Source organism: Leuresthes tenuis, unplaced genomic scaffold, assembly GCF_036924035.1.
Source record: "Leuresthes tenuis unplaced genomic scaffold, fLeuTen1.0.hap1 SCAF_14, whole genome shotgun sequence".
NCBI lineage: Eukaryota > Metazoa > Chordata > Actinopteri > Atheriniformes > Atherinopsidae > Leuresthes > Leuresthes tenuis.
The window spans coordinates 10,615,690-10,642,294 of NW_027325368.1; the positions used below are offsets into that span (position 1 = coordinate 10,615,690).

Sequence of the window (26,605 nt, forward strand, 5' to 3'; positions counted from 1 at the left end):
GCAAAAATAATGCTGCCACTCTGCAGAAAGCACAAGACACCATCAGGACCTTTTAAGGCTGGGGCAACTTTAAATTTAGACCATGAGACCATGAGACCATGAGGAGGGCCACACGAGCCTTTGGGCCTGGCCCTCTGCTGTGCACTGTAATTCGGGGATGAAATGTGGGCATCTTAAATTGACTGAATGACCCCACACCCTGCCAATATCCCACCTAAAGTCTTCAGCGGGCAAATCCACTTAGAGAAGTGTTAGAGATTTGGTCCTCCAATCTAATGGTAAAGATTAAACAAAATGTGAAAACAGCCTTCTATTTTTTTTTGTTTGTTTTTTTAAAACTTACATTTCAGTCGTTTGCAATCAACCTGCACTCATCTTGTTGTGCAGAAATTTCTCATCAAAATAAATCCCAGTGCAAGTCTTGGCCCGATTGTTGAAACACGTTGGTTGTTGCTGCCACCTAGTGTTGGAGGACGCTCACTAAAGCATTTATTGTATGCAGAAATATTAATTATTAAAGACTGTCTGTCCTTGTAATTGTTAAACTGATTAAATAAAGCATTTTCTTCTCACACCATCAAATAAGATCTGTGGCATTTCATGTAAAATAAACACAAAAGTTACAGTGACATTATGGAATATTCTGGACAGTTGGTTCCTTCCAGCCGCGCTCTGATTGGTCAAATACGCAAACAGGAAATAAAACATTGATGGTTGGTCATCAGCCTGTGGAGGTGCTGATAGCTGCGTCTGCATCCTTTTGGCTGTAGCTTCATTTTTTTTAGTCTGAGGTGGGTTATGAATTCATCATCTGTCAAGTTGTCCCTGAGGCTACACCATTTGGGGAAGATAATTGTATTTCCCCGTTAATTAATCTCAGTTTGTACGCCACAGCTAGTGATGTCAGCCAGTTATGTAGGTCAGGAGGAGCCAGCGGTGATGAATGAATCGTTTCGATAACATTGTGTGGGCTTTTATACAGTTCGCAGTGTTGCATGGTGTTCATTTTACCTTTTTGTACACAGGCGATCCGATTGAGAGACGCATTCTCACTCTCAAGAGATATTTTAAAGCGCAGATGTAGTGGCATTGTCTTTAATTAGTTGTTGTAGGTAAATGTGTGCCAGCAAAACCTGATGAGATGTACTGTAATAACACAAATGTCCTTCAAGCAAGTGACCGTTTCACAGCCTTACAAGCAAAGAAAATGTTATAAACAAAAATTAAACCACCGGAAACCATTTAATACACTTGCCCACAGAATAGCTTTTACTGGAAAATGGGAGGTGACGTTGTTGTGTGTCTTGTTTGTTAGATTATGCAGTGATTTAAATTCAGTGTTATGTGAACTAGATTAGGTTTGATACTTTTATGTGCAGTTTGTCATTGAACAGAAAACCTGATACCAGTGTACAGTGTTGCCAGGTCATGTGATGGTAAAGTGTAACCAAAAAATCCCCCTAATTTCATGACCCTCTGTGTATTTCATCCACATTTAGGCCATTAAGTTCTCAGCATTATTGGCAAAGTTTCGGTAGCTGTTGTTTTGTTCTGTTTCACTGTCACATTTGTGTATGGGGGATGGAGGGAAACTGCCAATATTTCTTAGCGGTTTAGTGTTTCAGATCACAGATCTTTGTCATAGTTTCATACTGTAACTAGGTCAAAGGGTCGGGTCGTTTGAATGGAAACAGAAATATCTAACAGGGAGCTACAGTATGAGCAGTACTTCTCTTATCCTCACGATAACCACGTGTATATAACAGATTTGTCTAATGATGTTCATTCTTTGTTGTGATCAGTGCTTTTATTGTCCAAATGACCAAACCACCTAACTGTATAGCAAGAAATTGTCTACTGTCATTTTGATATCTGTTCCAGGCCTTTTCAAGGTCTGTCACACCTCCGTAAGACTTCTAGACATGTGACAGTATTGCACTGCATTAAGATAGAAAATGTCCTTTCCCCTGTTTTTCAGTAAATAGCCTGAGCCCCATTGTAGCTCAGCTGCAATAACTGCTTTTGATCTGATTTTCATAATTACTTATTCCATGCAAGGTGAAATTTGCAGGTTTTGTTGCTCATTCCAAGTTGACGTCTACATCATCTGCATTACAGGAGAGAGGATCTATCGGCCGCCAACATGTCAAGCAAAAGGGCCAAGGGGAAGAACACCAAGAAGCGTCCCCAGCGTGCCACCTCTAACGTGTTCGCCATGTTTGATCAGTCTCAAATCCAGGAGTTCAAGGAGGCTTTCAACATGATCGACCAAAACAGAGATGGCTTTATTGACAAAGAAGACCTTCACGACATGCTTGCCTCATTAGGTACGCTTAATATATCCCTATGTGTTTAGATATTGGTGAGATGTAAATATAGTGCACATGTTTAAACGTGTGCACTATATTTTTTTAAATTAAAATGTCCGGTAAAGTCAGCAGTGATTTGACAAAACTTAAGAATAAGGCAATCAAGGCCAGAGAGTCTTTCAGTGTGCCAGTGTGCTCTAAACATGGAGCACGGCTACAGCAACTCTCTGACCTTCTTCCATTTCCCAGGCAAGAACCCCACAGATGAGTACCTGGAGGTCATGATGAACGAAGCGCCAGGCCCGATCAACTTCACCATGTTCCTAACCATGTTTGGCGAGAAGCTGAACGGCACAGATCCCGAGGATGTGATCCGTAACGCTTTTGCCTGTTTTGACGAAGAGGGAACAGGCGAGTAGAAGTTTTTCCATCAACGACTGTAAAGTTTTTAGGTGGTTACGAATCTGCAGTTGCCATACGTCAACGTGTCTGCAGATCTTGTACCGTCAAGACAAGCGTTTGTCTGCGTCGAGAGATGAGTTTCAAATGTCTTTTAAAAAAAAAAACAAGCTGAACCCTCAAATGCTAATTTATCTTGTGTGGCAGTCGTCAATCGTGTTGTTTTTGTCGCTTCTTCTGGCTCTGAATCGCTTCGTCTTTATTTGAGCATTTAATTGGGCTTGTTTCGTGTTAGCATCCCCTTCCTTGCGCTCGTAAGATTAAAGAACTTTTTTGTCCCCACAGGTGTGATTCAGGAGGAGTTCCTGCGAGAGCTGCTGACTACGATGGGTGACAGGTTCACAGATGAGGAGGTTGATGAGCTCTTCCGCGAGGCGCCCATTGACAAGAAAGGCAACTTCAACTATGTAGCATTCACACGTATTCTAAAACACGGTGCAAAGGACAAGGATGATTAGTGCTGGAGGCGTTAAGCGCATCAGGTTCATTCTGTACTTCATGTGCATCTTTTAATGGCGTGTTTCCATTCAGTTTAGATCGACTGTATGCTGTAGTTCGGCTCACGAAGAAGCTTCACTGTTAAATAACCTGCTGAAGGCAATTTGTTTAAGCTGCTTGTTTGACCTCTCGGTCTCCCTTCAATCCTACTTTTCAAAGCTTAATTTGCACATGTTACGATACCACGACAGGGTCTGTGTAAACTAGTAATGAAAGACCCTCATGGAGAAAACTGGAAATAAACTTATACAAGGTGTCTCAGTCGTGTTTTGTAGAAAACCTAAAACTTTTCAGATTAAATTGTGTTCTGAGATGAATCACCAGTCCTCTATTCATTTTCCAGAAAGGTTTATTCAAAACAAAGGGTAATAGATGTGTCAGTCTGATGGTTTGAAGCAATTACAATTCCACACTTCATACAAGTCTCAATAGGCATAATTAAACATGGCAAGACAATAGATTCAACTAAAGGTGCTGGTGGTTTGTTGAGGATTCTTAAATGTAGAAAGAACAGCTCACGCTCTATGGCCAAAAGTATATGGACTGCAATTGTATTTTTGGGGCTTTTTTTTTTTGTGGAATGAGCAAGAATTATTTTCTTGTGCCAACATAACCAACTCTCATGCTGCACACGATGGTATCCTTTTAAAAATGTTCCTAGGTTGGTGTGAGTGAACCCAACTGAAGGTTCCCACCCGAGAGAAATGACTAAGTGGCAATCGTGACAGGAGCAGAAAAGGAGCCTTGGTGATTCCATTCTATAACCAATGACAATGTTGTTCCACATTTGTGAAGGTTTTTGGTCTGTTTTAATACAATAGCGTTGGCATTGAAGCCAGATTGTTACACGGTTGTCTGTTTTCATATAGCCTGCATGACAACGCATGGTATATCATGCGTTTGGGTTTTTTTTAAATCCATCTTTGGAACAGTTGTAGCTTCCTCACCACAGGAGCACATCGCAGCAGAGTGTAATTCAGTTATTTTTCGTTCAGATTTCCCATACAGTTTTGGCCACATGGTGCACGCTGAAGTTGGTACAAAATGACGGGAAAATGTGGTTGAATATTTTTTTCAACACAAAGTTTTCTTTGACGTTAGCGCTTCCATTCAGCACTAAGTTTGAATATTTTGATGGGGTTTGCAGAATTTCAAAGCACCTCTGATCATTTCTTAGGACTGTCTGTGATGATATCGCGTCAGACATTGCTTCATATCTTACTTTGACCCAGGGAATCTGGGTCCACGACGTACCCAGCATCGATGCTGATGAGCAGTGTTCATCTTATCGCAGGATTCATTGTTATGAGGGTTCTCCCCAACACATCACACCAACAATAAATAAAGCAGGATCCGCTTCACACTTTGAAGCTTTCTGTACACTAAGGTATTGCTCACGGAGCAACATACAGCAAAGATTATTGGACACTTGATTACTCTGCCAGAGCCAGGTTTTTTGACTGAATCTTAGATAGGTGGTCTGATATGCAAGCCTCGATCCTGTCACATTGGGCAAGGAAATCCTGTGAGAAAAAAAAAACACAAAACAAAGGAAGCTATCATTATCATTCTTTCTTTCTTTTTTCAATTAAAGCATGTCAGTTATGTTACTATAGAGGCAAACCTGCACTGTCTTTACTAGTCCCTTTTTCTTCATTTTGCAGTCATTAAAGTTCTCTGGGAGAGTCTGTGAAAAGAGAAGCAGGTCATGTGTTTGTCATAAAAGACATGAATAAAATACAAACTCAAATATGAAAGGGAAAAACTAAAACCGATTACCATGGCATCTATCTGCTCCAGGATCTTCATGAACTGCTCAGCAGCTATTTTCACTCTGTGATCTAGTTTACTCAACGCCTCTGCCTGGAGGTCTTTAGCCAGGAAGCCCTGTGAAGAGAAACACAATGTAAGCACAAATGTAATAGAGATCATTACCATCAAATATTTAATTAGCTGCTTACATTCTTAAGTCCGGTTAACTCCCCATCTACTTTCTCCAGCTTCTTAGCTGTCTGCTCCACTGTTTGCTCAATTTCTTTTAGCTTCCTCAGTTCAGCCTCTTCCTCTGGACTGTTCTGTTTGTAGAATATTGTCAGTATCTCATAACTTATACAGACTTGCACTAAGACCAAGCACATGTAGAGGCTTTACCCGCTTTCCAATCATCATGAGTTTGCAGCCCTCTTTTATTCCATAGCTGAAGAGACTCTCCTCCATGTCCTTCAGCGACTTCCCTGAAATGCCAGGAGGAGAACGACAAGTTTAGAACCGCTTGTCTGAGGACATTAAAACTGACATCGAAGTGCGAGGAGGGAAAAAGGTTAACAGTCTACCTTTAAAGATGAGTTTCTGCGAGGGGGGTGGGACACCGGTAGCTTGACAGAGGGCTTCTGACAGCTCTTTAACAGTGGGTGCCTTTCCATCATCTTGGCTTGTTAGTGTGATGCTGTGTTTAGCAGAACCTGACAGGAGGAATGTAAGAGGCCAATAAATGTATACATCGAGACAAAACGCCAGAAATGTATTGGTATGAGCACCTCTGCTTCTGATAACTATTAAACATTTGTAATGGGATTTTTCTTGAATCGCAGTAGATCCATCAGATGCAAACATAACGGAATGAAATGTAATTGATCCCCTCTTTTAGCACATATTAATCAGCAAAACTCTAAAACTTGAAACTGGATATGATTCTTAATCAAAATAGACACATTAATATATGTGAGCTGAGACTGTACATTTTCGCAAGTGATCTTTTTTAATCGCGTAACTGCTAAATTCAAGTTTTGTTTGCGAGCCATGGATGATATCCACGCTAAACCTGAAGAGTTAAAGATGAAAAATCATCTGAAAAGATGGCAATTACCGAAAAACTAAAAAAAAAAAAAAATGTGAATGATTACCGCACGAGGCCAATCAAATATATATACAAACATTTCTAAATATGCAGGTATAAATGACAATCGAATTTAGTCTGTCTGAAGAATATGCAGTAAAGGGAGACTTTCTCCTCAAGATTTAAAAGGTTATATCGTAATACATCGAATTCAAAAGACAAAAGTTTGAGCTCAAGAGTTACAGTTAGGTGAGAGCTACATTAGCCGAACATTTCCAAACTATATTCGACGGTTTATGAACTACCATTTCTCCCTATACCTTGCAATAATTGTAACACAGATTTATATTACCGTATGCGACTGTCACAGTTATCGTTTGGACTGACATGATGCTTTTTAACGTTCGTCTGTAATAGAAACATAAAACACACAGCTAACTGTTGTTAAGTGCTAACTACTTCCGGTATACACCGGAAAGACTTCTTTCATTTATTTATTTATTTGTGTTTTGTAATTTCATTTGCAATTTTTCATTGTTGCTTTTTATCATTATTATATTACCAGCATGTGTTTGGCAACACACGTAAAAACAATTAAACTTGATACGTTAAAATTGGTTACACCCATAATCTTGTGCGACGTACTCAAGCAAAAAATAAAAAATAAAAATCTTACGGTTAAATGTTCCTGCTTTTAAAACCGAGCTTAGTCATCAAAACTACCCCTGAAATGTGAAAATTGAAGTAATTTTTTTTTTTTTCGTTAAAATGACGGTGGCACCTGGCTCTGTGGCGCAATGGATAGCGCATTGGACTTCTAGACAAGCACTGGGGAAGTGATTCAAAGGTTGTGGGTTCGAGTCCCACCAGAGTCGGACTTTTGAAAAGGACACAGAAGAGTTATTTCAAGAATGTCACACCATACGATATATGTAAATCATTGGTAATCGAGAACATTTCAAAGTAAACTCCTCTGAGTAAAAATGATGTTACAAGGATATTCTGTCCATGTCTTGACAAAGTAAAGTAAATGGTAAACATATTATAGCATAATTCCATTACACAATATATTATTATTGAACCAGAATCTTTAATGATATTCGTCGACATGAGAAACTAATAAAATAATGTGTAGATGAATACGATCTTTAAGTCACTTGTCTATAAATAAATCAAGGTAAAGTACAATGTAACATGCAAAGTTTTCTCCAGTTTTTACAATAATCCATTTTACGATAGTCAATAGTTTTTGGAGACCACTTTACTTTATATCATTCCAAATTCTTTCACTTGTGTTTTTCCTTATTTAGAAAGTGCCTTATATTGTTGCTAAATTATTGCCAGCTAACCATGATGCCAGCATTTGCAGTTGTGAGCCACTATAAACTAGAATCATAATGTGTAACCATAAAAGTAAGTGTTGTTTACTTCAGATGTTAAGAAAATAGGGAAATAGGGATGAGCTTGGGCACACTGGGTCTGCTTTTAAGGAAAGACTGTCATAAAAAGATATTAAACGTTGATAAGTCTTTGTGTCAAGTTCAGTTCACAACAGTTCAAAGATACAGAAAAACTAAATCACCAGACAAGAGGAAGAGACAAAACCTCACAAAGAAAAGAAGAACAAGCTTCTGAGCCATAAATGGACAACTCAAGGTTAAGTTAAAACACATCATTTATTTTGCATTATTTCAAGTACCCCTGCAGATAAACAGACCGAGTGGGAAGCGTCTTCACTTCTGAGAACTCAAATAAAACGGCGATGACTAAACGACACACAAAACGAGTAAAAATTTACAAATAAATTAATACTAACACTGACGGATGACAAGTTGGTGAGTACGACAGGCTGAAAATAAGGGGAATAGTGTTTTAAAAAAAAAAAGAGGCTGGGTATGTTACAAGGCCACATGCTAGCACGGAAGTGGTAACGTTACATAACCCGATACCAGGGCAGCTTCAAAACTGTAGTGTTCTCAGGTCAAATGGTTCCCGCGTTTATAAATGTTACTCTACATAGAAAAGTGTTTTCAGTTGAAGTGCAGTTCTGTTGATGAAATCCCTTTTTATGTGGCGGGAATCTGCGGCAAGCCGAACTCATCGACCAAGACGCCATCCTGAAAAGAAAGAAAACACAGCTGTCGGCAAGTGTTCATGTCAGACGGCAGGACTGTAAACAGTTCACCACTGACTCGTTACGGAGTACAACGCAGGATGGAAAGTTCTGACATCAGAAAAGAAAAACACACTTTCAGATCCCGAATCTAGTATTTGCTGAAGTTACAAGCTGAAGTATTTGCTTGTTGTTGTTATTCCCATCAATGCATAAATACGTAATCCCAGCCTATGTCAGGCATCTAATCAAAATACAAGTTTGTCTCTCTGTTCACTTTCGTATCATAACGAGATAAACGCAAACAAGTGCCTGCCTGAAACTTTGAGGCCAACCCCAAACACACGATTGCCTCTTATCTACTGACTTTTGCGCATGTCCATGACTCTGCACTCCCATCAGTTCCCCTGAGCATCGGGATCCGCAGTGCGTTACCTTGTTAGTTTTGCTGTCACTGGGGATTCCTTCAGGGATAGACGGGGCGGCTGAGGCCTCGTCCAAGTAGGAGCTGTCATCATCCAACAGAAGCTCATCACCCAGCGCATCCAGCTCTGAAACCACAATTACTCCTTGAGTTTGGGGGTCTCGAACAAACTAAGAATTCCTTTATTAGTAATTGTGCTCTGATTAGAATCTTATCACACTGGTCATCTTTAATGTGCTCTGCTCTCCTCAGCGTGTCTCGTCTCCTCTGCTGTATGTAATGCCTGCAAACTGTGATCGATGTGCAGGGAACTCTCTTCTTACATGGCTTAAACGGAGGAGACGGCAGCAGTGGAACTAGAAAACTGCCACCGACGACGCTGTGCTCATTAAAAACGAGGACCTGCCGACAAAGCATTCAATAAAAAGTCCCACTCGCCTGCTTCAAGATCATCCTCATCGATCTCTGGAGTGCCGTAACTGCGGCTCAGCGCGTCCTGCACCTCGTTGGCTTCCTCCATCATGTCCTCCAGCTGGTCCTGTAAGTCCTTGAAAGCCAAAATACACATGTTCACCATTAGTGTCTGGCCTCTCCTGACCAACATTAAGCTGTCAGGTAAGGATTGTGATTGCGATAAAACTGTTGCAGTTAAGCTCTGAATCGTTTGTTGTTTTCTTGCATCACTCCTTCCACCCAGATGTTGCCAGTCTTTCAGTCTGTGCTCAGCCACTTGTCTAATACATTAATCTCATGTCCTCCCAATCCCCAATCAGGTCCATGTGTGTACGTATATGTATACAGCTGTGCCCCTTCACCCCCGTAACATGGTATGGTCTCAAGGGTCGGAAAATTGTGAACATTTCCAGACTCCTGTTCTCCACTTAGACGCAGGACGAGATTGCTTCAGAGTGTTTGTTCAGCTCTCCAGCTGTGTTTTTTTCTGCATGTTTTATTGATATTCTGTTTGACTACGATCTCTGCTGCCTGCTGGTTTTTATGAGCTTGCCAAACCGCTGATTGTATTGATTTAAAGAGAAAAAGTGAGGAAAAGAGAGATGTTGAAGACAATGTAAGTGAAAAAACAACAATAAGAAAAAAAAACAACACCCGGTCATTTTTCCACAAGACACGATTTAAGCAAGAGAAAAGGGGGAAAAAGAAACGGCTTCTAACAGACGTACGTCAATCTGATCAAGTTTGACGTCCTTGTAAGCCCTTTTCATTTCCTTTGCACCAATCTTCATGGCCTCCACCTGTGAAGAGAAAACAGGTAGAAGAAAGTATTTTTATTCACTGGCAGCTTATAGAAGACAGACACACGCTGACAGCTCTGCGAATGCCGATCCGAGGCCTGTGCTATGAAGCGGGATGAATAATTTAAACGAGGTAACTTCAGCTTCGACTCTGTAGAGCTCCAGAAGTGTGTCACCGTTGGCAACGCATGCTTGAAACCTGCAAAGCGCTCTGGATGGAGTTAAGTTTGAGGTAAGTGCAGGTAAAAGCTTTACCTCTGGATCGTTCACATCTCAGAGAAAAGTACAACTTTTGAAAGAAGGACCTCATGATCACGACGGCTATCGTCTCCATCAAAATCCACCAACTTTTAAAGTTTTCCTGCGGTTTTCTGGCTGTCCTCTTCATATTGCTTTAAAATAGGAACATGCACCTTCTTCCTTCAGAGACATTCCGCTTACATAACATCTAAAAAGAAATACAATGAAAATAAAATCATCTAAATAACTGGAATATTATAAAAAACTCTTTTTCTTTGATTTTATTGCCCGGGTGACACAGAACGTGCACAGACATAGGTCTGTGTACCTATGGGTTTTAATTGTTTTAATGTTTGCTCTTTATAGGGTGAAAATATGACTTAACACAAATATTGTCGCATTTCAAAAGAGAAACACTCAGATGCTTCAAGAACGGAGAACAAAATCTTAATCGTAGTCGGATCTGCTCGTTCCTTCTTGATTTACACGCTCACACAGTCAGCACTTTCCCCTTCTGACCTGTTTTAGGTCAAAATGATTTAATATTTCCCATCTTAGGATCGTCATTATTGCTTGTTTGTTTCTAACAAACACATAGCTCCAGATCTATGCCTTTGATATGTCATGTGGTGCCAACACAGGCCCATTTTACATGAGCAAACTCATATCCAGGGTCATAAAACCTGGGTTGACTTAGCGAGTTGATAACTGAGTTGTTGTTATAGCACTCAGCTGGATCCCGACTGTTTGGATTTGCTAAGCCAGAAACTGAAAGATATGCTGGGCATGTTGAAACTGCTTCGTTGTTCAGGTGCCAGATCTCAGCCTCGTCTGGGTGTGATTTTACCAACTCATGATCATAAGACAGAACAAAATCTAATTCTGTCAGCACGTCACTAATCTGATAACACGTGTAGAACGATGAACAGCAGAAAAGAAAACCAAGCCGTGCAGCGTTTTCATCAACCTGTGCCTTCGGCTCTTACCGTTGTTTTTGTGTCCTTTAAGGTCTGGATTGTGTAGTTTGCCTGCTCCATGTTAAATGACTGCTGAGCCAGCTGCTCCCTTTGACCTTCATACCTGTGGAAAAAAAACAATACAGATGCTATTTTGCACATGATCTTTCTTAGTTCCATGTTCAGTTCTTATCTGAGTTCTACCAATGCTGGACTGGTGAGGCTGGTACTTGTATTAGCATGTGCAGAGCTTTAGTTAAAAGTCAACCTTGAGAACCGACTACCTGTTTAACGCCAATGTGAGAACACATCGTCTTTTGTAGGATTAAGAAAAAAATCATTTTAAAACCTCACGACTTCTGTCCGACTGAAAATCCTGGTTTAACGCAGAATCTTCATACTTATCTGCTAACATGAACCCACAAAATCTATGTTAAATGATCAGTAGTATCAGCCATGCAGATATAAAGTATATCAGTCATCTTCTATGCCGTGAGCACAACTATTAGGCGAACTGCAATAATTAGGATTAATTTACCAGTACCGGTCAAAAACATGGACAGACTATCCACTGACTAGGCAGGTGTGCCGATACCTTCGACTGAAAGGAAAATTATTGGGTTAAAATTGAAAGCAATTAGCTTGTTCATAGTGAATGCAACTAATAAGACAACAGGTCTTATGGAGGGATGAATCCTCCCCAGCGCACGGATTTCAACATTACTGAAGCAGTGTGGGATCATGTTGACAGAGGACGGAACAAAAGGCAGCCGACATCCAAAGAAGAGCTTTGGGATGTCCTTCAAGAAGCCTGGAGCACTATTCCAGAAGACTGCTTAAAGAAATGACAACAAAGCTTGTCTAAGACGGATGAGGTTGTTACGGTGTGGAACGTAAAAAGTGCAAAGGAAATAGAGGAGCACGGTCAGGATAATAATGTGCCTGATGATTGTGCACGTAGTGGAGCACTCATGTCCGAGTGAAAACACATGTATTACTGCCAAGCGTAGGACTCACATTTTCTTCTGCTTCAGGACTCTCATCGCCTTCTGTTTCACCATGTTCTGCATTTGAAAATGAAAAGAAAACGTTGTTCTTTGTTGCATTTGTCCTGTAATCTTCGAAATAATTCTGTTTATAATATGTTAATAATAACATTAAATGTCCTACCTTCGAGGGCCCATCTCTCATCTTTTTCAGCTGATCCTTGTACTTCAAAAGTTCAGCATCAAGCCTGCCAATTTTCTTTTCAATGGAGTCTGACCTGGCATCCACCTGAGAGAAGAGGAGATCAATTAGAGGTAATGATTTCCAGCATCCTGGCGGACCAAATGCAGCGTGTGTGTGTGTGTGTGTGTGTGTGTGTGTGCACGAGAGGTAAGAGTGAGGTAAAAGCTTATCAAACAATTGTGGTGAACAAACCCATCATTCTTCCGCATTCAGGCTCTGACGGATGTTAAAGTGAGAACTGTGTGAATAAGCAGACGTCTGTGAGCTAGTTAGCACCGCTTTGCTGTTTTGACTATCCTTTTGTGGCCATGCTAGCTTAGTAACAGCACCGTTAGGTCGCATAATGTAGTCATAAACAACAAAACCTCTCCGTCTGACAGTACTCACAGTGCCGATACAGTCCGACAGATTTGGAGGAGGCGCTTTGGGCTTCCCGCGTCCGAATATTCTGTTCATTTTCAAAGCACTTTACAGCCTCGAAGCTTCTAGCTTATCTTATAATACAAAAAAAGCATCAAACGTAAAAGAATCCCTGTATTGAAATCACCCGGAAGCAACGGTCCATACGCAAAATCATCTGATTGGTTGGCGTAAACGCTTACAACCAATGAGTAACTGCGTGCGCTGCTGCCACGCAGTGGCGTATAGAGGTACTGCAACTCTCCGAAGAAACCTTTGTCCCCATAGGTCTTTGTTACTCCTCCTCTGCAGATGAGTTGGCATTAAATGTAGGTTTAAAAAGGGAGTTTGACAAATCTGGCTCTCTGCGACCATTTTCAAATTTGAGTTTCATAGTATATATTACACAATATACGCCAAGTGATTTAACTTTGTTAACTTTGTTAAACCCCACTTAAGTATAAAATATTCATAGAATTTAAATGTTTTTCATGCAGATACATGTTTCTGTTCACATGTTTGTAAACATGTATAATATTTCTGTATTATCTTGCATCAGTTGCATTAGTATATGATTTAAAGTGGAAGTGGACGTACTTGGATTGAAGTGGACCTACCTAACATATGCTTGAGTCCACAATTATTCCCACTCATGTCAATTTTCATTTATTGTCTAAATTGAGTTGATTTATAGTTTTTCTCTGTCTTAGATGAATCTATGGCACCAAATTGTTTTTCTCTCATCTCTCTCTAATATTGCTTTCTTTTTACCACACTGACTGCATGTTTTGGATCATTGCTGTCTTGAAGGATGCCATGCTGCCCAAGGCTAAATTTTGCAGCAGGCATGTTTCCCTCACAGAATTTTAATGTAGTCCTACTTCAACAAGGTTGCCCCACTGCCTGGGAAATGAAACATAATAATAATAACAATAATAATGTTAACAATAATTCCAAAGCATCACATTCTCATTACAAGACTTGACCATGAGGATGGTGGCCTTGGGGCTGAGCTTTTTTCTTCCTCCAAAGAAAAGAAAATTACACAAAACCTAGTTTTTGACTCATCCATCACAGAACTAATAACTAAAAGCTTTCTTCTTTCTTCTGGTGAGCCTCTGGGGAAGCTATCGAAGACACATTTTTGTATGTCTCTCTTGGAGAAGTGGAGTTTTTCTTGACGATGTCCATAGTGATCTATGTGTCTGCCTTGAGATTGGAATTATTCTGATTTAAACTGGTGGCCTTGTTGGGAACTATGATAATATCATGAAAAGAAAGCATCAGCGCACCCTCCAACATAGTAACTATCCAAAACATGGAGTCAGCGTGGTTAACAGAAAATATCAACATTGTGGAGTGACCCAACTACAGTGCAGACCTGAATCTCATTGAGCATTTGTGGAACAAACTAAAACAAAATCTGGATAATGACACAGACGGCTTCCAGCCTCAAAAACTCAAAGATCAGTCAAGAAGAGAAGTGGTCCAAAATGACAGCAGAAACATGGAGAAAGCTTATTAGCTATGAGATTGTTGCAATGACTGTAAATGAAAGGTTTTGCCAAGGATTACTGAGAGGTGGATGGAACTAATTTGGAAATGGACAAACACAGCTACAACCAAATGCATCTTTATTCTTATCTGTAGATTTTTATTTGACCAATATAACTTAGTATAAGTAAATATTGACATGTTTCCATCATTTCCAGACAAAAGAAACTTTACAATTAATCAAAATTTGTCCCAGGTATGCACAGATAGGCTAAACTATAAATTTTATTAAGGGCCACATGAGCTGGGAGTCACACCGGGGTCACATGATAAATGTGGGGATTTATCAGAGTTATCGTAATCACAGAACATAAGAAATTTGTATTAATGTCCTTGGAAACCATCAAGACTAAGGATGTCCATCCGGCCAAATGCCCACAATGTTGAATTAATGGCAAAGCAATAGTAAACAGTAAATAACATAAAATAATTCCCTATCACATACGAGGAAGCAGCAAATGTTTGACACTTTTGTTTGTTTGTCAAGATAAACACATATTTTCATTTAATACTTTATGTCTATCAACTGAAGGTTTTTGTTTATACTTTGCAGCTCTAAACCTCAAGATACCTTTTGGTTGAGCTGCTCAATAATCCGTCTCAATGAGGAGAAAAAATGAGGAGTCTGAGAATACATAAATAATTCTTATTGTTTATTGTATTACTGAAATCAGAATTGATCAAAAATGGGTTTGTTATTCAGATACTGCTTTGGGCTGGAGAGTGTAATATTTGTGGAAATGAGATATTACATCTGTGTCTCTGTAACCGTGGAAACAGGTCAGGTTTTTAAGCTGTTCCTTTGGTTTTCCAGGTTGCTAAAAAACCCTTCTCTTTCTGGTGTTTGTCCTCCTTCAGCATGACACTGACACTTTGTCATCTTGATTCATCTGGAAAAAAAAAACCTCTCCAGTGGATAATAACACCACTCACCTTCTGAGACAGGTCCGCCGAGCTTCTGGACCAAAATCCATTTATCAATGTTTTTTGCTAACAGTCACAACCGCAGACCTGACGGCGTCCAACATAGAGAGCAGAGTAACCAGTTTCAGCCAAAGAGGTTTTCACATAATCTATAAGCCTCTGTCTTGTTTTAATGAGAAATCTATCAAGCATAACAAAATAATTTATGAACCACAAGTAATGCCACTTGTTACAACTCATAAACCCCTTTATGTTGGGTTTCTTATTAAACAGGAGTTTGGATTAATGCTCTTTTAAAACACATAATACTGATATATAAACTGTTAACCAGCATTTACAAGATCTATTTTCAAACATTATTTTTTTTAGGATGTGCCTTTTGCTGCAAGTCCTGTATGACAGTTTTCTTTTTAACAGTGATGCCCCGTTGGATCCTTGTTAAGAACAAGAGCCCATTAAAGAACCTGATGTGTGAAATGGTTTGCTCGTTCACATGCACCTTGAGAGACAGAGCGCTGAAAAAAGATAAAAATGAAGTAATCTTGGTAATTACGGCTGACAGCTTCATCATTGCAGCCAAGGACTGAATGATTTAATTTGCCTCTCAAAACTCTGAGAATACCTCTTATCTGTGCACCATTAGTGCTGTCAGCTGCTGTAAAGAACGCCGCCTCATCCTGGAGGACTTCACAAACATCAGCTGGTCACAAAACATGGATGGAAGAAATTTTAAAATAAAATCAAAAACTCTGCAGGAGTGCGGCACTGAGGCCAGGCTTAGCTTCTCAGCAGCAGTGACAGCCCCTCAGCAAGTCATCCAAACAGAATTAGTGAATACTTTCTTAGTGTTGCAGTCAGGGGGAATTTCTTTCTTTTCTTTTTCACACATCTTCAAAAACATCTACAAGTGCCCTTTAGAAATAATTCACTCTTAGTTAGAATTAGTTTCATTTTAAGCACAACTCTTGCAAGTATGAGTTATTACTTTACTGAACTAACTAAACAATAAAGACCTCATCAATTCAGTTAATACTGATGGATGAATCTCAAGTCTTTGGTCAGGTTTGAGGTACAGCGGGGAGTTTGCTACTTTACTCTTTATTTTTTAAACACGGCCTTAACAAAAAAAGTAAAATATAATTCAAACTGTGTCCAAATGCTTTGTTGAATCAGCCATCTATCCTGACCTCTACCATGTTCAAAGTCATCATTATGTTCCAACTGAGGGACATTTGTTCTGCAGCAAGGCTTCACATAATGGCAGAACACAAAGTCACAGTAGTAAATTGCAAAGCCAGAGCAGGAAAATGGAAATTCATGCCAAGTACAAATATGTAAAATGTAAATGTGCCAGTGGAAAAGGAAGTCTTCCAGAGCACTAAGTGCCAACAAGCATATGAACAGCACTTTGGATGAAAGAGACATGGAGGCTTTGAGTACTCCTAAAAGGTTCCCTGAAACGACAACCTGACAATAATAGCTCAAACACTGTATAAGCCTGGTAGTCCAGAACACACCACAATACTTAAGTGAGTGCACTGCCAAGCAGATTTACTTAAATTTCAAATTATTCTAAATTGAGTTAGCTTTCAATAATTGTATTAGACCTAAGATGAAAATTTGGATAATTGCTCTTGTGTAAAATAAACTGTCACAATCCATGGTAGTAAAGAACAAAGGAAATGAAGGACTATTTATAATGAAGGCGCTTAACGACAAACAGAATTGGTAATTGTCTGATAGAATCCACATGTGCAAGGAGAACAGAAAACAAGACTAAGGCAATCCAAGGAACAGACCAAAGCACTGAAGCACAAATACAGTTCAAATAAAACAGAGAACACAACATGAACTTAACAAAGCCTGACAGAATTTAAGGAAATCAGAAGTAACATGAAAACAGAAGGAAAAAAAAGACACAGACTTGGACAACAACTAACATTAAGAATTTAACGTTTTTAATGAGAGATTAATCAGCAAACCACTGCTTCACAAATTTAAGGATAGATTCTCTCCACAGTTTAAAAAACATTTTGTTTCCAGTTTCAAGAGGAGCATATTGTGCATACAGTGTCTTCCACTTTAAAAGTGTTCAGGTGGATTCGAGTGAGGTGACGTACTTAGGCAGGAAATAGTTTTCACTTTCTTCTTCTTTAGAATCTATCTGTAATATTTCATGTCAATTTGGAATATTTTCACCTGCCAAGCTTGTAGAGACATCTTCAAATGAATCAAATGATATCTATAAATATCATCTTCTCAACATCTGCTTCATTGACAGAACCTTATTTACTCACTGTGACCCCTTTGACATGTTCTACAGATGTACCTCCTTTTGATAACCATTCTATACTAATTAGTGCTGTAACATTGTGGAGCCTGTGTTTTCTGTATGGTCTATTCAGTTTGAACTGTTCATCAAAGGAAATGCTCTACTTGTCAACATGGGAAAAAAATGCAATATCTGACAAATGATTCAGAATTATTTGACATTTAGGGGGTAATTCACGTTGTCGCAATAATTCATTTTGTAAATTGCAGGCTGCTTGTTTATTGTGACTTGCCCTGAATCCTCCCTGAGATCGCACACACCTGAGATCTTTGGGCTGTGAGGTATTTTGAAAGTGTATTTTTCTAGAATTTCTTCCTCTTGGTTTGCTGAGTGCCTGCACGGAGAGGTTACAATCTGAGTGGTTTGGAGGAGTTATAGGGGCGGAGTGAGCAATTATAATGACTGAATTATTGAGAGGAATTAACTGAAACTAATGTTAGGTTGCTTTGGCTTGGCCGCTCAAACATTGTACATGTTTTTGAGGCTCTTGTGCCACAAAAGCGAGGAACATCTACTGTATGTGGATAAAAGTGATTTTCACATATTCTTAGGCTCCTCACACAAACTGCAAATGCCTTCCTTTGCAAGGTCACAACAGAAAAGGCTTCACGATTAGTACAACAGTCTTTGGATCTCTGGCTTTCAGTCAGCCTGCTCACCATGGAAACACTGCTGTTGTATGAAATTTGCTTAAAGTTAATACAAGATTGAGAAACAGAATCAGTCATAAGGTTGGTTGCAGTGTCAGGGTTGATTTGTGGCTACATTTGTTTTCTTAGAACCAGCGCAGATGTGGTTGACAACCAAAGTGACACAAAATCCTTCTTGTCGCAAGTTCTTCAAACCAATTTTACAGCTTTATTAGGACATAGTTGTGCAACGTATGAAGCATGTTTTGACATTCAAAGCCAAAAGGTACATTAAAATATCCAACAGATACAGCAGCAGCACATCATACACAAACAAGGCTCAAACGTGGGCTGAATTCTGGATTTTGTTTCTAAATACAGTTAGAATTTAAAGCAATCTAGTTACAGTTTCGGCGGAATAATTAAGAGACACATATTAATCAATTGAACAGAGGGATTTCCCCTGTTAGACTTCAATATTCTCACATAACACAACAATACTTTAAGAGGTAAGCTCAAAGACTGAGAAAATGGAGGTGACTAATTGCTGACCTTAAAGAAGGCAGAAGGCACACAAACAAGGCACAAAACACCTTTCCTGCTATAACTACTATAGTCTAGAAGTATAACACTTAAAGAGATAAATATACTGATGGTTAGTTCAATATCAACAAGTTATAAAATTAAATTCAGTTGACCAAATTACTTTTCTTTTTTAAACAACCATCATAATTAAATAGAAAAGTAGTCCAAGATGTTGTATGAAGCTAAAAAAGACTGCATGCTGCTATTTAAACATCTATCCAATATCACATCTATCAGCAGTTAATGCACACTAAAAAATGCACAGTTATCAAGCTGCAAAGATGAAATCTAAAGAAGAAAATAACAGTAAGCATGAAGATGAGCTGTTTCAAGATCAATAGTCAGTTTAGATACACTTTATATTACATGTATGTTACAGTCATAATGGCTTTTGCCTTGGAGCCCTCTACCCATGTAGTTGTAATTTCAGACAAGGCGAAAAGGTGCAATGTTGCAACTGTACACAATGACACACAGACTCAAAGCTGAAAATGGTAAGAGGTGTGGAGCAGTGTCAGACACAATAATAGCTTGTAACAGTACAAAGTTTAGCTTCAAAAGTACAACAGCTGCTGATGTTTGACAGTGAGTCAAGTCAATCATCTAATGAAGGAGAAAATACTGGATTCAGTCATGATTTACAGAGGATGATCCCTGAGAGGTTATTAAATGTTCGAGATTTATATGCTGATCACAAATTTACAATACTGCAAAGCACCAAAACTACAATTCACATAAAACACAGTAAGCTTAAAACAATGTTCACGATGCATGTTGCTCCCAAAATAATCAGAGACAATTGCTTGTTTTCACCCAGTGCCTAAAGCATCACTTGATCTTTTTGTGCATGTGAGGAGCACATTATTCCATATAAGGTGACAGTTTGTAGGGCAATATGCAGGGAACAAAGTAAACAAAATGTGAGTGTAACCTCAGAAACATTTTGTTTTGGAAATCTGTTATGTCTTCGCATTGTTGATATGAGTAATGTGAAGAGGAGTTGGATGTCATAGATTATGAAATGCTATACAATGATCTGCAATGTTGTTGAGCTGTTCCCTAAGGCAGCTTTGCACTTCTCATGAGCTTTTAATCTAAATTAAAATTTGAAGATGGAGTCTGGTGTACCTATTGTCATCTAAAAAAAATAAATCCCACAGAATGACCAAAACCAATGTCTCAATACTTTTGTTAATTATCTAAGATAACCTGAAATCATTTTGTGTCTTTGTAGATTGAAAAAGAACAAATTAAAAATTGTGGTTCAAAACTGTTCACAGTGTAGAGCCAAAATTTTTTCAATCTAAAGAGGAAGGTTGCAGGATTTAGTGACATCTAGAGGCCAACTTACAGACTGCAACCGACTGAACTGCATTTGCTTCCATCTTTGAGCATTTAGAAAAAAAGTACAGTGGCTACTGAAAACTAAAAAATAAGGAGTAAAAAAAGAAAAAGATTTTTCAGTTTTACGCTACTTTAGAAAGATTGCTAAGCAACATAGCGGGCCTCGAGGAAGTGGGTTCACACAGACGAAAACAAAGTAAAGGAAATATATTGGCCACCAGATACTCATAAATGTTATGCGCTGAAATTATAAATCGCTTGTGCCATATATCTTGTTTAGTAAAATAAAAGGCTCTGTAATTTATTATTGTCACTGTGAACTAAGAAAATTAGTTTCTTGTGAACTTTTTCTGGCAGGGGATTAAAACACTTTCAGCAGAACAGAAAGTATTTAGAGGGTACAGTCAAATCATTGTTGGTTTTGGTCTTTTCATTGAGGGTGACAACTCTTGCTCAGATGGCAGTGGTGATTTGAGTTAAACATAGATCATTTGAGTCCTCCCAGCTTTGATAAGGCATAGAGGACATGTCCATGGCTAGTCATACGGGCCGAGCCTGCTTATCTCCCCGAGCTTCAGTAGGGCATGTGTGATCCCGCAAGGTGCTTCTCACTCTGCTCACTCCCTGACAGTCACTGTGTCCCTGCACTCCGGGGCAGCAAAAGTCCCTGAAGCACCTCTTGAAGTTCTCGTCCAGGAATGCGTAAAGGATGGGGTTGAGACTGCTGTTGGTGTAGCCCAGCGCCACACAGAAGAAATAGGCAGCCATGATGGCGGTGGTCTCGGGCACGTTGGTTGATAACGCTTTGACCAGGATGAAGATGTGGATGGGCGTCCAGCAGATCACGAAGACTGCAACGACCACCAGGACCAGACGGGTGATACGACGCAGATTGCGGTCCTTCTCACGTGAGCCTGACAGGAGGCGCACACTCTTCAGCCGCAGGACCATCAGTGTGTAGCAGACGGTAATGATAATGAGAGGTGCCACAAAGGCAAAGATGAAGACGCAGATCTTCATCAGGGTGTCCCAGTAGGTGTAGGGATCAGGGAACTGTAAAGCGCACTCTGTGGTCCCTGTTACAGGAAAACAGCAAAGTGAGGTTAAGTCATTTCAGAGGTATAATGAAAATACTGCAGGATAAAATCACCAAAGTTAACCATTTTGAGATCCATGAAAACATTAATAAATGGATGGCTAATAATGCACTCTATTTGATATTGGTGTTCTTTATCATGCAATATTAAGCAGAAATTATGAATAGATGTTTTGAGAAATTTCTTAAGAGATTTGATAGCCACTCATCTCTTATCAACTGTACCTCGCCTTCTGCATTCCCAAAAAAACATGTTATCCTTGTTGGGGTTTACTTTCATAAAGGCCTACCTGAAAAGAACTACATTAAATGAGTTATATACCACATATTAATTGCTCATTTACCACTTAAACATACTTGAGTGGGTTTGTGAAGTAAAGTATTACAAAACAGAGAAAACAATTATATTAAAGCTCCTCATCAGGGGAGTGTGAATTTTACAGCACATTTTACAATAACCCTCCAACAGTCATTATATTGGGTTCAGACATTCCATTGATAGAACAACAAAAGTTTCATCACAAAGGAGAGGTCACATGATCACCAAAGCCACTAAAGTTGATCCTCTGGGTACCATGAAATGTCCTGTGACAATTCATACCATTTCACAAGGGAACTTAGTAGTAGTTTGTACCACTAAACCAGGTTGAAGCTACACCAATTAGTTATAGCTTAAAATCACAATGTGATACATCTTGATGTTCAAAGTTTGTTATTTGCTATTGTAGAATAATAAAATCTGTGTCCTGTTCATAAAATTGAGGTTTGGAACAACCCCAAGTCCCTTTGCAGCAAATGTGCAAACCTAGATAAAAATCAAACAAGAAATGAGAAGAAGAACTTGTTGCAAAACCCTATTTAACATAAGTGAAAGGGTAAGAACAAGCCAATGTACCGTTATTGGTATTAGTGCTTCCGAGTACCATAGCAGGGATCCCAGCAGCGGATGACAGCACCCAGATGATCACATTGATGATCTTTGCCTTGACAGGGGTGCGGAAATCCAAGGCCTTAACAGGGTGGCACACGGCCACATAGCGGTCCACACTCATCATGGTCAAGGTGAGGATGCTGGTGAACATGTTGTAGTAATCAATAGAGATGAAGACTTTGCAAGCCACCTCACCAAATGGCCAAGAGCTGAGCAGGTAGTCGGTGCTCTGGAAGGGCATGGTGGTGGTGACCAGAGCGTCGGCAACGGCCAAGTTAAAGATGTAGATGTTAGTGGCTGTTTTCATTTTGGTGTATCTGTAGTTGGAAGAGAGGTAAAATTCCTGAGAAAGCTGACCCACTATATACATTGTAATTACACCAAAAAGAAAAAGAAAAAAACAACAATTATGCGCTGATAATCGTTTATACCCTATTTATTTAGCAGGAGATAGCACCAATGACAACAAAACATAAAATACTGAAACTGATATATCTTTAAAAAATGTTTTCTCATTCTTATTTTGATGGCAGCAACATTTTTCAGAGAACGTACTGCATTTCTATCTCTTGCAGACAGAGGGGTTGTAAATCTCCGTTTCAGCCCAGTCTCACAAAAAAAAAAAAAAATGGCAGGCACATTTGTCCATGTCTAAAATTTTGTAGTTTCACAGGAGAGGCACAGATATGAGATGGGAACGCTTTTTATTACCCTCTGTATAGAGCAGTGTTCAGGCAACATGATGCAACTTCTAACCTGAATATTCAATCTTGACAATGTGTGTTTTACCCTGACCGAATTATTCATTGACCTTTAAATCTTATTATTCTTTGCGTCACTCTAACCAACTATGACTGGCATTCAAGTTCAAAAACTTTGTTGTGGCACTCGACCTTCGTTCTCTTGCTTAACCCATCCTCCATCCATTACAAACATTTTTAAACATACAGTGGTTGCACATTAGTATATTTGTGACAGTTCCATGCAGTACAAAAGCATATTATAATTTACAGGCATACAACGTTGACTTAAAACTGTGTCAGTTTAACAATTCTTGAATATTCGTGACAGTTTCACTGTCCTTTCTGTGCCACAAAATCTTTTAACCTATATTTTCAAACAGCTGTTTTGCACTGTGGATCCATGTAGGTATTACACATGCTGGCGTGAATGTGTGTTTTCGGCGTCGCATCACCTCCTGTTTTAACAACACATTTGTAGTGATGAATTAAGGAGACCAACAGATGTAGCTATGCTGGAGAAAAGTTTCCTTATTCGTGTTTGATAAGGGATTTCAGCTGCTCAAAAGTTTCCACCTTTGTCATGTTTTTCCATTTCATAATATGCTGAATGTTTTCAGTGGATGATAAGTCTGATAAGTATTTACAGCAGAGCCACTGTTTTAACACACGCAGAATGTGGCACTGTCTTACTCAAAGAAGCAAACCTTCCCTAAAAAAGAAGTAATTTAGGCGGCAGCATTTGTTCTTCCAAAAACTTGTTTATGTATTATACATCGTTCAGCATCAATTCTTTCACTCATGGTTTCACTCTTGCACAGCTTGTACTAATACAATCCCATTTCATCACTGGTTCTGGTTTTTGAACAAGCCAGATGGTCACTCTTTTCTTTAGCCTAGAGGACCATTAGCATCCATAATATCCAACATTTTAAGAGTTAATTTGTCAAACTACAGGACAGTTTGCCTCTTTGGCTCCGTCCGCCTCAGATGAGCAGAGGAAATCTGCTTTTGATTCTGAGCCACCTGTGAACCTGAAGATTCAAGCCATTCAGTGATGGTTTTCAGCTTTGCCTCTTACAAACAGATATATAGAGACACACACAAAAAAATTCACATACAATTCTTTACAATTTTACTTTCAGGAACAATGTTGTTTAACTGTTAAACTATTTGCTCACACAGTCTTTCAAAGGACGACATTGGACGATAGCCTTTCTTTTACATGCCATATTGACCAATTACTGAAGAAACTTAAATTAAAACTGGGGTTTTTCTTTTAATGCAAGAAAACGTATTGTTGCAGCCACTTTCTTGCCACTCCTGGATTATGGTGATGTTGTTTATATGAATGCCTCTGCTCACTCCCTACATCTACTGGATGCTGCATATCACGGATCTTTGAGATTCATAACTGGTTGTAAACCCCTTACACATCACTGCACTTTGTACTCTCTCACTGACTGGTCTTCACTTTCCATGCGCAGAACCACCCACTGGTATCTGTTTATCTATAATTCCATCATTGGACTACTCCCCATCCTATTTGTCCACATACTTGACAGGGAAACAGTCAGATCATAGCCTCCTGTCCCTGGATTTCATCACATTTGCCATCCCCTCAGTCCGTACTGAACTTGGCAAAAAGGCGTTCTCCTATGCTGCGCCTATAACATGGAACAGGCTCCAACAGAAGCTGAAGCTGTCCAGTTTTATTTCATTAGAGGACTTCAAATTATTTATAGGAAGGCTGGTGAGACAGTCAGTGGGGGTCTGCACATGTACTGTACTTAACTAGTTGCTTTTTTCTTTAATTTTATTATTACTAATTATCATATGTTCCTGTTTTGTTTTTGTCTCTTGTACGTTCAGTTAATCTGTAACTTTGTGTTTTGCTGCTGCCTACCTAAAACAGGTCTCTCTTGCAAATGAGACCCTGGGTCTCAATGAGATTTTACCTATATAAATAAAGGTTAATAAAAATAAAATTTGATTAATAAAAAGGCAATTAATCAAATTTATTCGGACCTGCTCCATCAGTTTTTTAAGGATTACATAACCATTTCATTCTTTTGTTGCCCTTGTACACATTTCTTTAATACTAATAATGTCAAATTAAGAATTAATTTTTTTTTAAGTTTCAGAATGTCGTTTCATTACTACCTGTATATATCTGTATCTATATCTATATGTAAATTTTGCTGTTAGTGAGGTAAATGGCATTGTTAAAGGGAGTTGACTCAAATCATCTTTTTGAATTAAGCTCCTCAGCACGCCTGCCAAAATACTTATTACAAAAGAAAGCAAGCAAAGGATTAAACAACAGACCTTTTAATCATAATATTGATATTTATGTATGAAAACCTATGTCTTCAACTTCTTTAGTCTGTTTATCCAATCAACACTTAAATACCCGTTTGAGGATTTACACTGGACCTTACATGACATGGATAAGATGAGCTTTGAGTGGAAGTAAATAACTACAGTCCCTGCAAACCTCATTAGAATCTAAACCGCATTGTAACCACCAGTGAAATAAACAAAGATAACGACATGATGTTACTAATACAATGTCTAAAAAAGAAAAAGAACACACGTGTGCGCTAGTGTCACAATCAAAGAAAATCCAATATATATGTTAATAAATGTAGTGACGTTTCGTTGTAAGCCTTCCTCTTCTACTAGATGTGGTACAATTCCTTTTGTGGCCCTGGTGGACTTGGATGCAGGTGAACCTTAACATAACGCATTTATGACTGCACATGAATGCGCAGCAGTCTCACAATACGCATCAATTTTCCAACTGATTTTATGAGCTGGACAAAGCGTGAAGATAGGTGCTCTGTGTTACATTTGTTTATTCATATTTCTGGCATGACTTTTTGACACACCATGTATATCAAATATATTAAACATATATGTATATATATGTCAGAGATAAGAACTCACCTAATGATGACATACATCACCAAACAATTACCCACTAAGCCCACCACAAACACCACCGAGTACACGGCGACTATGATGGGGATGATGGGCGACATTGGCTCGGGTTCAGCGTCCCAAGTGCCGTTGGGAGTATAGTTGAAGATGTCCGATAAGCCAGGCTGCCAGGTGAAGTTAGGGATGCACTCCCCGGGCTGCCCCGAAGGACACCGCTCCTCTTTGAAGATGTGCACCACTCCGCTCTCCATGGTTCTGAACGCTGCTGCTTGGGCGTAAGCTGACCGTTTAACGTCGGCCGTTTAACAGCTGAATATCCGACGTCTGCTTGAAAAAGTAAAAACATAATAAAGGTGAAATTCAGCATTTGCAAAAAATCTATATGAGAGAAAAGCAGCGCAACAGCCCGCGCTCAAGGACACCATTAAACAAGTGTAACAGCACTTTACCTATTTTTCTGGCTCCAAAAAGTTCATTCAAATAAGCCAAACCCGGGGAGGAGAAGCTCTTTGGACGCAGAGCCGCAGACAGAAATCCGGATGCGGGGAATTGAGTAGAAAGGACAGTTTTCTGGGTAGATGGTGGAGGAGCAGAAACATTCACAGCCTGTGCCACCGCTGCGCCCCCGAAGGTGCGCACTGGAAGCCCGCACTGCTCATTCAGTGACATCAGAGGCTGAGCCAACAGATATGACAGGCAGCAGAAGGACAATAACCACCTGAATCACACTCACCTAAAATTTTTGTCTCACTTTATTCAAATTCTGTTCATTTTTCCATTATTTCCCAGCACAATGCAGCACCTATGATC

The 26,605-nt window shown here is 39.3% G+C and overlaps 4 protein-coding genes and 1 non-coding gene across 6 annotated transcripts; 2 read left to right on the forward strand and 3 right to left on the reverse strand.

The window, feature by feature from the left end:
- Positions 1-696: 696 nt before the first annotated feature.
- myl12.2 (myosin, light chain 12, genome duplicate 2) lies at positions 697-3,583 on the forward strand. Of its 2 annotated transcripts, none has more exons than XM_072363706.1 (4): positions 697-795; positions 2,122-2,327; positions 2,559-2,720; positions 3,054-3,583. In XM_072363706.1, the coding sequence occupies exons 2-4, from the start codon at positions 2,144-2,146 to the stop codon at positions 3,224-3,226; spliced, it is 519 nt and encodes a 172-aa protein (XP_072219807.1). In that variant the 5' UTR covers positions 697-795; positions 2,122-2,143; the 3' UTR covers positions 3,227-3,583. The 2 variants fall into 2 exon arrangements, with proteins under 2 accessions (XP_072219807.1, XP_072219806.1); XM_072363705.1 differs by having other exon boundaries at positions 697-791; positions 2,119-2,327.
- bag1 (BCL2 associated athanogene 1) lies at positions 3,052-6,569 on the reverse strand. Its single transcript, XM_072363704.1, has 7 exons — positions 6,455-6,569; positions 5,600-5,728; positions 5,418-5,500; positions 5,228-5,341; positions 5,046-5,153; positions 4,891-4,953; positions 3,052-4,789 (listed from the first exon to the last, which is right to left on the reverse strand). Exons 1-7 carry the CDS (start codon positions 6,489-6,491, stop codon positions 4,700-4,702), a joined length of 624 nt encoding a protein of 207 aa, XP_072219805.1. The 5' UTR covers positions 6,492-6,569; the 3' UTR covers positions 3,052-4,699.
- A 316-nt stretch (positions 6,570-6,885) lies between these two features.
- Positions 6,886-6,977, forward strand: trnar-ucu (transfer RNA arginine (anticodon UCU)). The gene is given in 2 exon segments: positions 6,886-6,922; positions 6,942-6,977. It is a non-coding gene; the product is annotated as a tRNA-Arg (tRNA).
- Positions 6,978-7,759: 782 nt separating this feature from the next.
- chmp5a (charged multivesicular body protein 5a) lies at positions 7,760-12,874 on the reverse strand. Its single transcript, XM_072364316.1, has 8 exons — positions 12,706-12,874; positions 12,259-12,363; positions 12,106-12,152; positions 11,119-11,212; positions 9,821-9,892; positions 9,078-9,186; positions 8,651-8,766; positions 7,760-8,219 (listed from the first exon to the last, which is right to left on the reverse strand). Exons 1-8 carry the CDS (start codon positions 12,772-12,774, stop codon positions 8,169-8,171), a joined length of 663 nt encoding a protein of 220 aa, XP_072220417.1. The 5' UTR covers positions 12,775-12,874; the 3' UTR covers positions 7,760-8,168.
- Positions 12,875-18,389: 5,515 nt separating this feature from the next.
- Positions 18,390-26,400, reverse strand: oprk1 (opioid receptor, kappa 1). The gene is made up of 4 exons (XM_072363621.1): positions 26,245-26,400; positions 25,802-26,119; positions 22,077-22,429; positions 18,390-21,161 (listed from the first exon to the last, which is right to left on the reverse strand). Exons 2-4 carry the CDS (start codon positions 26,044-26,046, stop codon positions 20,626-20,628), a joined length of 1,134 nt encoding a protein of 377 aa, XP_072219722.1. The 5' UTR covers positions 26,047-26,119; positions 26,245-26,400; the 3' UTR covers positions 18,390-20,625.
- Between the last annotated feature and the right edge of the window lie 205 nt (positions 26,401-26,605).